The sequence below is a fragment of the Hippocampus comes genome, unplaced genomic scaffold (genome assembly GCF_001891065.2).
Source record: "Hippocampus comes isolate QL1 unplaced genomic scaffold, H_comes_QL1_v1.1 scaffold252, whole genome shotgun sequence".
Classification (NCBI taxonomy): domain Eukaryota; kingdom Metazoa; phylum Chordata; class Actinopteri; order Syngnathiformes; family Syngnathidae; genus Hippocampus; species Hippocampus comes.
The window spans coordinates 965,158-978,444 of record NW_017805485.1 but is presented as its reverse complement, the minus strand read 5'-3'; the positions used below and the strand labels follow the sequence as shown (position 1 = coordinate 978,444).

Sequence of the window (13,287 nt, the reverse complement as noted above, 5' to 3'; positions counted from 1 at the left end):
TTGCTGGAGCCTATTCTCGGTGACTGAAGGCCGACTATTCCCTAAACTGGTTACCAGTCAGTCACAGGGTACATATACAGTCGTGACAAACAACGAGTCAACCGATCGCATGCTGCCCGCACACGACTCAGGCAAGTGTACATAAAGACACAAACACACAAATCACCCCCCCCCACACCCCCCACCCCCATTTCCTCCTCCCACCGCTTCGACTTCGGACCAGTCTGCTGGCTCTTGGTCGATTGCTATCGACGTATTGGGCAACCCTGCCTTAAAAACAGAGGTAATTCGCTGACTAGCTTAGCACTTACCACTTAGCGCTGTTGTCTGCGCATGAGCAATGATTCAGTCATCAGATTGGTTGCCCTCTATGTCAATCAAGTAACGGGATTGATGAAAGTAATACACATTCTGTGTATTAAGCACCGTTGTTCGAATGGTAGCGCCATCGGCGAGGCGTTTTCGACAATTGTTGTATGAAAGCCCGGGAGCCGCATTGAACCAGCCAAAGAGCCGCATGCGGCTCACGAGCCGCGGGTTGGCCACCACTGCACTAGATGCTTGAGTAATGGCTTCAGACACAGTGGTGCCTTGAAATACAGGTGAGTGGACTTTTCAAGCCCTTTATGATGGTAGTTAATTAATTAAATTCACTTCACAACAAACAGCAGTTTGATGGACGGTAAACAATTCTTCCAAAAAAGGCTTCACGCTGTTTTATGCCTCTCCCAGTTGAAGTTCACTACTTTGCCTTTCGCTAGCCCAGTGGTTCTCAATTATTTTCTGTCATGCCCCCCCAAGGAAGAGGAAAACATCTGCCCCCCCACGACTATAAATAGTATAATTTGTCTATAAAATTGTTATAAGTACACCTTTGCATAACACTTTATCCTTATTAACGTATAAGAGAATAAAAAAAGAAAGAAATATGGACCAACTTTATGGACCAACTTACAACAAAGAATAGCTTTAGTACCTGGAACAGAAAAGATTTAAATTGCATCTGAAATTCAAAAATAACATTAAATCCTGAATTTAACAATAAATATTTTTTGACTGACCATGTCAAACCATACGATACTGAAAAATAAAATTACATAAAATCATTCAAACTAATCACCAACATTATCTCAGCAGCACAATATTAAAAAAAAACTTTAATCAGCAAAACAAAAATATATAAAAGAATTTGTGCTTTTTTTTTTTTTTTAAATCAAAGATGATGTCTGGATTAATGGCTACAATGAGCACGTTTTGCAATGCACAGCTTTTCGAAGCGAGGTTTGAAGCAGGACACAGCAACTCTCGGCTCCTGCTCAATGTGTAGCCTGGACCTGTATTTTAGTTGACTGAAGTAGCAGTCACAAAGCGGCATGATTGTTGGCAATATTCGGCACGTTTTCGCTGAAAAAAACTCAAGCAGCTTATCAGCGTTATTGGGGTGTAATGTCTTTAAGTGACGCCTTAATTTGGCTTCATGCTGCCCGCTACCAAAATTTTTAAACACAGTAAGCACATCGATCCTTCCTCGTCTGCCACCGTAGTCACATTGAAGCCAAGCGCTACATAGCCTCGTCTTATTTCCTCCCTGAGAATGATCCCTGCGCAAACTCTGCCAATGAGAGCGCTACTGTCCTCTAACGTAGTGGAGGTGCAACTGCACGTTATTTTAGGACTAAAAAAATTAAAAAGCATGTTCCCAGAGGTCAAACGCGGCCCCCTTGACGGAGCCTTGCGCCCTCCCAGGGGGGCGCGCCCCACTATTTGAGAAACACTGCGCTAGCTTAATGCAAACACACACTGCCAAACGCCATAGACAAGCTGTCAAATAGTATCAGTAGTTTTGGTGTTATAACATTTGAAACTACGGAAGAGGATTAGGGCCAATGAAGAAAAAAAAATAAGGTTGGCAAGATTCTCACTTTAATCTCAGAATTCTGACTTTAATCTCAGAATTCTGACCTAATCCTCTTCCGTATGAAGCAATATTTGTACCTGAACAGTGTACTGTATTGACTAGTTGACAAACAATATAACGATACTCACAGGCATATATTCTGATATTCTTTATTCTTCATGAAAAACACGATTTCAACAGCTGGCTGAGTCACAGCAGTTGTGAAACTATCCTTTTTTCCCCTATGCATAAATGTATTATCCTGTACTGCTCCCTGCTGGCCAGGTCATACACACCAGAAGGAGTCACAGTCAATTAATCAGGATGCACAAATGGTTTAATGTTACATTGTAATTGATTAATTAATTACTATATGTTTTCATACAGAATAGGGCCGGTTTGCAATTATTAATAATTTCCTTCGCTAGCGGCTGTGTATGAGCCCCTAGCGAAGGTGCTTGCCAACAGAAATGGTTAGATACAGAAAGGAAACAGTTGGAGAAAGATCAGAATCGGAATCATCTTTCTTGGCCAAGTATGTAGAACATAGAAAGAATTTGTCTCCGGCAGATGAGTTATTTATTGGTATTTGCAGCGTGTTTGTTGCATGTTCCTTGGCTGGAGGGGATTTGGATGCTAGGGGGTGCCCAGGACTGAGGTCAAGGTGGCTGTAGTCAGGTACAAGGTAGGTGTATGGCAAACAAATGCGGACAGTTGGCTGGAATTGGTCAAGTCAGACAGGCAGGATTAATACCTATTTTGCAGAATTTACTGAGAATTGACGATCCATATAACTCGGGGTCCACTAGCCTTTTTGAAGCTGAGAGCTTCTTCTTGGGGACTGATAAATGCAAAGTGCTACCAGTTTTGAAATAGCAAAAACTACCTTTAATTATGTTATTATTAAAATATGAACCAGATGCAACTCCTTTGAAAATGACAAAATCCATTACAAGCTATTTTTTGAACAGCCCTGGAGGTTACTCATGTGGTCCTTGGGAGCTATCTGGTGTCCATGGGCACCATGTTGTTCACCTCTGAATTAACTCGATTAACTTGATTGTTAACATTCTGGCAATGTGTTGGAGTCTGAAGCCATCTCTCTCTCTCTCTCTCTCTCTCTCTCTCTCTCTCTCTCTCTCTCTGTGTCTCTCTCTCTTTCCCCCCCCCCCCCCCCTCACACACACACACACACACACACTCACACACACGCACATATATATATATACACACACACACACATATACACACATACATGCACACACACACACACACACACACACACATATATATATACACACACACACACACACACACACACACACACACGCACACACATCAGTGTAAGAGGTTTGACATCAACTGGCCTCTATGAAGGCTGGTCATTCAGTGGGGTTTTACGTTCAGAACTAAATTTGAATTTTCAGCACATTGCACATTATTTAAACGGGTTAACGTGACCGTCAGCCGTGGTTTGCGGTATACTTTAACCGCAGAGCAAGCTAAAAATACTTAAATTTGAGAGCTACACAATTGAAAATATCGTATTTGATTTAGTGCGTATTATTCAGATATGAAAAGGGGAAGTAAACAGACTGGATAACGTGACTTTAACTCGCCTCCTCCTTGACGTCGGAGTATGACGTCATGCAGCAGTACAGCCAATCAGAGAGCGAGATGCTCTGGCTGGAGCAACACTCGGAAGGCTCGTGCAGCTGGTTCGCATTTGGTTGTGTGTTGCGTGTGTGTGTGTGAGTGCGTGCGTGTGTGAATGCGTGCAAGTTGATATTTCGCTATTTTTCTGAACCCATTCCAAATTAATTGTGGAGTATAATCGGGTCGCCGGTGAGTAAGTCATCTATCATTGCCACCCGGCGAGAAGAAAAACACTCCACAAAATCAACGCCGACTTCAATGAACTCGAAAATAACAAGTTTGCTACCTACGCACATCCGTTGACTAGAAGCCACGACTACGCAGTTGAACCATTTTGGGTTTTAATTTTGTTGGGGTGTTCTCTTTGCTGCACTCGGGAGCGTGTAGCATCTGACTATTGTTTTTTTTTTTTTTTGCGGGGGGGGCGGGGGGCTGTCAGTTGTATAGAGCCCCGTGTGCCTTATTGTATATGAGCAAAGTCGTTCCAGTTAGCTAATGAAGTTGTATCCGATATGGGGGGGCGGGGGGCTGTCAGTTGTATAGAGCCCCGTGTGCCTTATTGTATATGAGCAAAGTCGTTCCAGTTAGCTAATGAAGTTGTATCCGATATATAGGAGCCAGCAATTAAAACCTATTTGTAAGGGGATAAGCCATAAGCTAGTCAAGTCAACATGTTAAAGAACCTGACCAAGAAGCTAAGAAGACACTCACTCAATGAGATACACCCTTTCCAACGGAAGGTAAGTTTGCACAACTTATATTCATTGTACAGTCCTGAAAGCAGCTGTTAAAAATGTTGAGTGTTCGTTCATTTTTCATCATTCATTACAACTGTATATTATATGGAATTAACTTGTCATGGGCAATGGGGCTTTGCCAGATGTTTCCAAGAGCAAACCACAGTTCCACTTTGCAACGCAAACGCACCACTAGACGTGGAATGTCATTGACCCATGACACAGCTATTTATTTGTTTGAAGGTACTAAGTGATGCCTCTCGAGGTGTGTGAATGACAACGATGAGCTCAGTGTTATCGGTTCGAGGTTTAGTGGGCCAACGAAGGTTGTCAAATCATCCCAAGTTTTGAAGCTTCATGTAAAAATATGTATCGTACGTGACAAGTAGTCACAACTATAGATGTGCTTGCGGGTGAATGAAAAAGACAAACATTTCAGTAAAATGTTATTGTCTTTAAGCTTGAAGTCTCCCAACATCTACTGTATCCGCCCTTCAATTTTCTGCAACAAAACCCTTGGAAGTGCTCCCCAATTGCTGCAGGCTATATAATGGCTCATTTGGTGTGTAGAAGAGTGGCTTGTGTCCTGCATGGGTCACTAACTGGCCCTATTCACTACACTATTGTGCGCGGACCAACTATACAGTCACATGGCAGCCATTTTGTGCCAAAGGGCGCCTGTTCAAAGGCCTGGCTGAGGACCCAGAGCAAAGTGTGCCATCTCTATTGTCGTGTCATGTTTGTGTTTGTTGCTCCGATTGGATGTAAGCATTCTTCCTGACCAATCATGCGTCTGCACTCCATCAATTTCTCTGCAGTATTGCAGTTTTTATGACAAAGAGTGATTTCGCCGTCATTTTTCAAATAGAACAGATGAGCTGCAAATTTTATCTTACGCTATTATGAAGAGGGGTGGTTTGCAGAAAGTCACATCTTCACCCCAAAACAATTTGGCCTGTGAGGTTCAGTTGACTTCAACTTGTAAGTTTCTTTTCGTTCAGCATTAGATTGTCATTGACAGTCGATAATGTAATTTGCTGTCTAACTTACATCACTAACTTCACACTTTGTTGTATTGCTTCTTTGCCAAAAGCATATTTGCTTGCCATAACACCAGCCAGAGGCTTAGCTGCACTATATTTGTTTATGGAGTAAACTAGCAGCTAAAGCGTGAGGCAACTTTCCTGTCACTTAATAAATTCCATGTTGGAACTTGCTGTGCCTCTGCCCTTCACCTTCACCTATCCCTTGACTTCCGTAGGAGTCGTCGGGGCGCCCGTGAAGCCTGTACCACCAGAAAAATGCAAATAAGAATACTAGTCCTTATTTTATTTATTAAGATTATTTTTTCATAGTTGTCCGCAGCCCACCCAAAAAGGGTGCGGAACCAGCTGGAAAACCTTTTAGATAATATGATGCACTCCAACGGAAGTGGTCTTTGGAGTTACTTTTCTTAAAAAAAGAAAAAGGAAAAGTTAGCACCAACTATATAAGCTAGGAATGGCTAATAAAACATTTTTGCAGGTCAGTAGGAAGGGGAACCCTGTGTAGTTTGTCCCATCTTTGTTGTATAGATCGCGTATAATGTTTTGCAGCATCTGGAGATTGAGCGGGGAAAGAATTCGTGCCGCGGATTTTAGCTTTTACTGCTGTACGATGGGCCAAGCCCTGAAACTGTCCAACATCAATCTGACTCTTAAACTTTGCAACCCAAGTTCAAAACATTAGCTTTTCATTTTGGTTAGGAGTCTATAATTCTAAGCAGAGATAAATTCATAGATGAAAAAACAAGTTCCATATTTAAATGGACTCCTAAACATACTTTGTGTATGGCTTGGTCACAAATAAGTACCTCCAATGTCGTTTCTTTTCAGGTTTGTAGGAGAGGAAAGCAAAAACATGCATTCCATGTGCAGATTTACATTCGGTCATTCAAATGATAGCTCTGGAGGTTGAGTTGTAGGATAACAACATGGTTGTTGCAAATGTTTACCGCTATGTGAGTTAAGTGAAGTCATACTGTGCTAAAAATGGAGACGCCGAACGGTGTTACCAGTTTCTGTCTTCCTTATGGTCTCTTTTTGTATTTGCTAAACCGTTATTTTATTTTTTTACGATATGCACGAAGGAGTGGCACCCAAATTTCATTGTATGCAATACAATGACAATAAAGGCGATTCTGATTCTGATTCTTACTTAACACCGATATCGTCAACGCTCCGGTTTGATTCCTGTTGAGGGTCTGATGAAAGTTTCCCAAAGATGTTTTCTTTACACGAGTTTCAGGAGTGGTTATTTGAGTTTTAAAGTCAACCGGCAGCGGTCATGGATTACTCGAGGTCACTTAGGCCGTGTTCCTCAACTATTCCCAGGAGCTTAGCCTAATCATGACTAATTGTACTACGCTATGGGAAAGAGTGTGTGGGAAAGACAATTACCCATCTCTGACCCTGAGCTAGTGCGCTTTCATGACAGGGGAGTGTGACAGTGTTCATGTCAGTGTGACAGAGCAAAGCTGCTGTGTGTGTGTGTGTGTGTGTGTGTGTGTGTGTGTGTGTGTGTGTGTGTGTGTGTGTGTGTGCGTGTGTTTACACTGTGACATTGCCATTGATCCAGCTTAGCAATCTGCTCAGCGATGCAGGGCACTGACAAGGATTCATTCAGCTGTTCTTGACACACAATTTGTCTGTTCCAGCAAGTATGAAAAAAAATTAGTTTTTTAATGCTTTATTCTCAACTATTACTTGTACGTATTGTTCAATTCTAAAACATTCCACGCCAATAGAAGACAGATGTAATTGATTCGTATTTAAAAACGGGGGGAAAACCGGCCCATACAATTTATCTTGTCTTTTCTGTCACGAACGAACTAGGTGGTGGAGGACCCCAAAAAGCAGGCAGGAGGGAGGGAGGGTGGGAGGAGCAGGGTAAACTTGACAAACTGTATTAACTAAACACTGAGAAAACTAAATCCAGAACAAAGACCTGAAAACAACAAGAATCCAAAGTAACAAAAAAAAAAGCCCATTGCAGACCCCCCAAAAAAGCAATACAAACAAAAATCCATGGCAGTAAGGCACAAACACTAACCAACAAAAGCAGTGACAGCAACAGTGACCATGACCCAACACTGAGTGGTCGGGCCGGGAGTCCTTTTAACCGAGACCCTACTAATGACCAACAGGTGTGCTGGTGTAGGAGGAGCCCTACAAAGGCACCTGTTGGTCCCAAACAGATCAACCATGACACTTTTCCAAGGTAATAAGTACAGTCATACCTCGGTTTTCGACCATAATCCGTTCCAGAAGGCTGCTCGAAAAGCGATTTGTTCGAAATCCGAAACTATTTTATTAGCCCATGATTAGGTGCTAATATACTCTGCAGAAATAACGAAAAAACAGATTTGCGTAAATCACAACAAACATGTCTGCTCACAATGAACGTTACATGAGGAAGCGTCACTTCCTCATGTAAGGAAGCCAAGAGGAGTCGAGTGGCGTATTCGGCGCTTGCTCAGTTTGGTCGAAAACCGGTTTTCGGTCGTAATCCGAGGCGTAAAAATCTCGAATTTTCTGGATGAAATCCGATTTGGTCGATAACAAGAAACATTCGAAAACCGAGGTTTGACTGTACTAGAAATTATTTTAAAGAATGCATTTTTTAAACATTCTGACATTTGCTAACTATACAATCATAAATAAACATTGAAAGGTCCCACCTTTGCTTTTTAGCATGCACCATTTGTGTACATATTCTCAAACCTATGCAAATATTTGTTCATGTGCGCCAGGTTAGCTTTACAAAAAAATGATTTTCTTAACTTTAGTTTTCACGTGGTTTGCATTACTAAAATGACACATTTGGAAGTCAGCGAAGTAAAGAACTCACAGGAAGGACCCATTTGCCTTATTATAAAACCAGAAAACACAACTCAGACCTTTTCCTGTCATGATTCATTTTTGGGTCAACTCAATGCCATTTATTGTTCATCACATAGTCGCAGATTGAAACAACCTCTTCTCCGGTGATGTGCTGAATAACAGCCATTTTAGTTGATTGTGCTCCTTCACCAAAGGAGATGGAGATTCCCAACTTGATTCTTTCTGGCAATAATTGCTCATTTAAAGGACTGAGACGATATGTTTCCTTTAAGATGTAAAATAGATCACATTTATCAGTCACTAGACTGTTTCGTACATGGAGGATAGACCATGATGAAACTTCGGTATTTCTCAGTAGGTCAGCTCAGATGGCAATTCAGCTGTTCTGCATGATGTAATTAAGTGTTACACACAAAGCAGCTTAGCCTGCCAGCAAGGTTCAGAGTCTGTCAGGTGTGACGTGTGTGGCCCCGGGGGTTGAATCCGCAATGTCCACCAACAACACACATTGCATTTACATGGAATAACTTGAATCCGCAAATGTTCCGTGATCACACGTGATGCCAAGTTTCGTTTCCCAACTTGACAACCCCGTTGGTTGACAGCTCGTAGCTTGTGAACTCATACTGTCGAGTTCACGCCGAATTGGACTTAGAGGGCTCCTTTCTTCTTTTTCCTCTTTTATTGAGACATTCAGAAAGAAAAGGACGTGTGTATGTGTGTGTGTGTGTGTGTGTGTGTGTGTGTGTGTGTCTAGAAGGGTGTGTTCTGTACGCTGGTGTGTGTATGCATGCGTGCAAGCATACACAAACGCACACAAGCGCAGATGGCAGCTGCTAAGCGAGGCTTCAAAGTGGTAATTACCGATTGTGAGGCGCATTACTTAACTGCGAACATTGCGGTCGGCAGGGTATCTGCATTGTTGCGACTGGGGTAGGCGTCCTTGTCTGCTGGGACAGGCTTTGGGGAAAGATTGTTGCCTTGTCTTAACTCACAAAAGACAAACTTTTTGATTCATCTGAACATTACCTTGTATGGATTGGGCCAGTTTAACTCGACTAAATATGAACCATCCCAAGAGCACAAGCTGAACCAAAATTAGGGATGCATGGAGGCCACATTTTTCAGTTCGTGTATAAGTAGTTACATTTGAGTACACGATCAAATGTAATCCCAATTTTTGATACTTGTTCATTCCTGCACACTTGGAATTGTGATGATTTTTTAATTTTTATTTTTTTATTTTCGTAAAATGTTTTTCAAAAGCTTTGCTTGATCCTACCATAGGTTGAACTCAAATATATCTATTTTTCAAATAACACATTGTCGTGGCTGACATTTTAATACGCAGTTGCTTGTTTTTCTAACAGTCCTGCCATTCACTGTCACACAAGGCACTTTTGTTTTGTGGTATCTCAGTCTGAATGCTAAGGAGCACTAGCAGAGTTCATCATCCATTTTGCACTTGGCTAAATAAGTGTTGCCATGCGTATTTTTAGCAAGTATCTTCTCTAACTGGAGCTCGTAAGAGGGAGCACATAACCCCGATTTTGGCTTCCCTTCATTGGCTCTCAGTACATTTTCAAGTTCATTTTAAGATACTTCCGTTTGCTTTCAAATCTTTAAACGCCCCCGCCCTGTCCATTTTTAAAACTCTTTTGAAGAAACATCTTTATTCTTTGGATTTCAACTGTATATCATGATTTTTGCTTCAATTGACTGCTTTCATTTTCTTTTGTTGTCTTATTATTATTATTATTTTTTTTGTCTGTAAAGTGCATTTTTTTTTGTATGAGCCCAAATGTCTAGTAGCAGTTCTGGGATTGCTATGGGTGCATCCCTACTTTAATTGTGTGTGAGGTTTTGAGCTGCTGTCATTGATTATCTGATGTACTGCATCTGTCAGATAATACAAAGTCATTTGGGGATCTCCTTGTCAAGTATGAGTTGTATTCTGACAAATGCAATCCTTCCCGCGACAAACCGAGTCTTTTTGTGTTCCCCAGTTTTCTTACCACGGCAGTGGCGAGGGCGGTGAAAGTGATGACTCGGAGGGAGAGAACCAGGAGCTTGCACAAATAGACAGAGGTTCTCTTTTAGAGACATTCAGAGAGAGAAGAGCGTGTGTGTGTGTGTGTGTGTGTGTGTGTGTGTGTGTGTGTGTGTGTGTCTAGAAGGGTGTGTTCTGTACGCTGGTGTGTGTATGCATGCGTGCAAGCATACACAAACGCACACAAGCGCAGATGGCAGCTGCTAAGCGAGGCTTCAAAGTGGTAATTACCGATTGTGAGGCGCATTACTTAACTGCGAACATTGCGGTCGGCAGGGTATCTGCATTGTTGCGACTGGGGTAGGCGTCCTTGTCTGCTGGGACAGGCTTTGGGGAAAGATTGTTGCCTTGTCTTAACTCACAAAAGACAAACTTTTTGATTCATCTGAACATTACCTTGTATGGATTGGGCCAGTTTAACTCGACTAAATATGAACCATCCCAAGAACACAAGCTGAACCAAAATTAGGGATGCATGGAGGCCACATTTTTCAGTTCGTGTATAAGTAGTTACATTTGAGTACACGATCAAATGTAATCCCAATTTTTGATACTTGTTCATTCCTGCACACTTGGAATTGTGATGATTTTTTAATTTTTATTTTTTTATTTTCGTAAAATGTTTTTCAAAAGCTTTGCTTGATCCTACCATAGGTTGAACTCAAATATATCTATTTTTCAAATAACACATTGTCGTGGCTGACATTTTAATACGCAGTTGCTTGTTTTTCTAACAGTCCTGCCATTCACTGTCACACAAGGCACTTTTGTTTTGTGGTATCTCAGTCTGAATGCTAAGGAGCACTAGCAGAGTTCATCATCCATTTTGCACTTGGCTAAATAAGTGTTGCCATGCGTATTTTTAGCAAGTATCTTCTCTAACTGGAGCTCGTAAGAGGGAGCACATAACCCCGATTTTGGCTTCCCTTCATTGGCTCTCAGTACATTTTCAAGTTCATTTTAAGATACTTCCGTTTGCTTTCAAATCTTTAAACGCCCCCGCCCTGTCCATTTTTAAAACTCTTTTGAAGAAACATCTTTATTCTTTGGATTTCAACTGTATATCATGATTTTTGCTTCAATTGACTGCTTTCATTTTCTTTTGTTGTCTTATTATTATTATTATTTTTTTTGTCTGTAAAGTGCATTTTTTTTTGTATGAGCCCAAATGTCTAGTAGCAGTTCTGGGATTGCTATGGGTGCATCCCTACTTTAATTGTGTGTGAGGTTTTGAGCTGCTGTCATTGATTATCTGATGTACTGCATCTGTCAGATAATACAAAGTCATTTGGGGATCTCCTTGTCAAGTATGAGTTGTATTCTGACAAATGCAATCCTTCCCGCGACAAACCGAGTCTTTTTGTGTTCCCCAGTTTTCTTACCACGGCAGTGGCGAGGGCGGTGAAAGTGATGACTCGGAGGGAGAGAACCAGGAGCTTGCACAAATAGACAGAGGTATCTTCCTTGGCCAACCACATTTGGTTGTCCTGTGCTACTTATGAATTGTTGTTTATCTCCGAATTTTCCTCATTTATTAATTTACACAGAATGTGATGTTTTTTAAATGTAATTTTACTTTATTTATTTATTAACATTAACTTTTTAGCCATTCGGTTTTCCCAAACACCACCTCCACATTTTTTTCGACAGAGAGACGGCGAAATTGTGCCCTCACCCCCTTGGCTACGAGCCAGCAGCACAACCAGGGTGCCCCCTCGCCAGCCCGTTTACGACGTCTGCGCTTGCTTCTTGACGCCAATCTGGATCGCCACTCTTCAGAGGAAGAGCTGGAGCGAATCAGCTACGGCGACAGCAGGAAGTGGGTGTCGGCACTTCCGCAGCGCCACGGCGATCACCACAGCAGCGCGTCCAGCGATGAGGAGGTGCGGGATCTTTGTGGCTGCGGTTCGCCCGCCGCCGCCGCCACCAGGCCTCTGGTCGAACCCGATGCTCGTCTGGCTGCCACCTCCAGCCCTGTGCTCTTCAGCTCCAGTCCACCGTGCAGCATCAAGCCGCCTCCCATGCGCTTTCAGCTCCAAGTGGTGCAGCCAGTCACTCGGCCCATCATCTTGACCCACTTTGACCAGTCAGCACCCTATAGAAAGTATCGGCACAGCTACGGTGGAGAGTTGGGGAGGCCCAGTCTTGATTTAGAGAAAATGCAACAGGTTCGGACAAGCCTTTATTTTTCCTGTATGTCAATCACTCGCGGTTATATCAGTCTCTGACTCAAAGGCCAAGCAGCGTCAAATCAAGTAGCGCGTTTTCCTTTTCATTTAAATTACCATGTTGCTGAGGGGAAAACATTCATACTGGTGTATTTGCGATAACGTCCAAGTTCCGTTCGATTATAGTCTACGTTTAACTCTGTCTCCATTGGATCGGGTTCCAAAATATTCCACTCCAATTGGTGACGCTTTTGGAAGATGGAGCTTGTCACACTTCTGGACATTTATTGGTTGCCAGTTAGAGTCGTCTGCCTTTTTCCATAAGTGTACTTGATTACAGGCCCACTTAATAAACTGCACCACACCGAACTGAAATCCACTTTACGTGGTGGACATTTGGTGTTAAGGCCATGTCCTTATCACTTCATCACTTATATGTCCCTGCCTTTGATTTTACGGCAGAAAATGTCCACTATTTTGGAAATTAATACTGATTGGCCTGGAGAAAAGTACATAGCCCACATGAGCTGAACAAAGTGACCAAAGTGGGAAAATAATGAAAAGAATATTGAAAAATGACACACGCAGGTACATATTTGTATGAATGCTTGTTCCTCAGCAACACAAACAATTGAGTTGAATAACATCACTGAAGCCAACCAAGTGTGAGCTAAAGCGATATGAGCACTTGTGTTTTGTTCTTGTCATGTGACGTCATGCAGTGTGGACGTGTTCAGGATGGTAACATAGTACGCCAACGCCAGAAAAATGCAAATAGTCAACGCCAAAATGTTCCCTTAGTTCACCCAGTCACCCTTGACACACACACACACACACACACACACACACACACACACACACACACACACACACGGCGGCCCCACACATGTGCACACCC

General features: G+C 42.3%; 1 protein-coding gene across 3 annotated transcripts in view; it reads left to right on the top strand.

Annotated features, from left to right (window-relative positions):
* The first annotated feature begins 4,070 nt into the window (after positions 1 to 4,070).
* Positions 4,071 to 13,287, top strand: part of LOC109519543 (uncharacterized) — a 17,174-nt gene continuing 7,957 nt past the window's right edge. The window contains exons 1-4 of one of the 3 annotated variants that reach the window (XM_019876140.1): positions 4,071 to 4,293; positions 10,178 to 10,259; positions 11,872 to 12,104; positions 12,255 to 12,389. In XM_019876140.1, the coding sequence (XP_019731699.1) occupies positions 4,225 to 4,293; positions 10,178 to 10,259; positions 11,872 to 12,104; positions 12,255 to 12,389 (519 nt within the window). In that variant the 5' untranslated portion in view covers positions 4,071 to 4,224. Of the gene's footprint in view, positions 4,294 to 10,177; positions 10,260 to 11,534; positions 11,677 to 11,871; positions 12,390 to 13,287 lie in introns of those variants that run through there. The other 2 variants (XM_019876138.1, XM_019876139.1) reach the window with 2 other exon arrangements.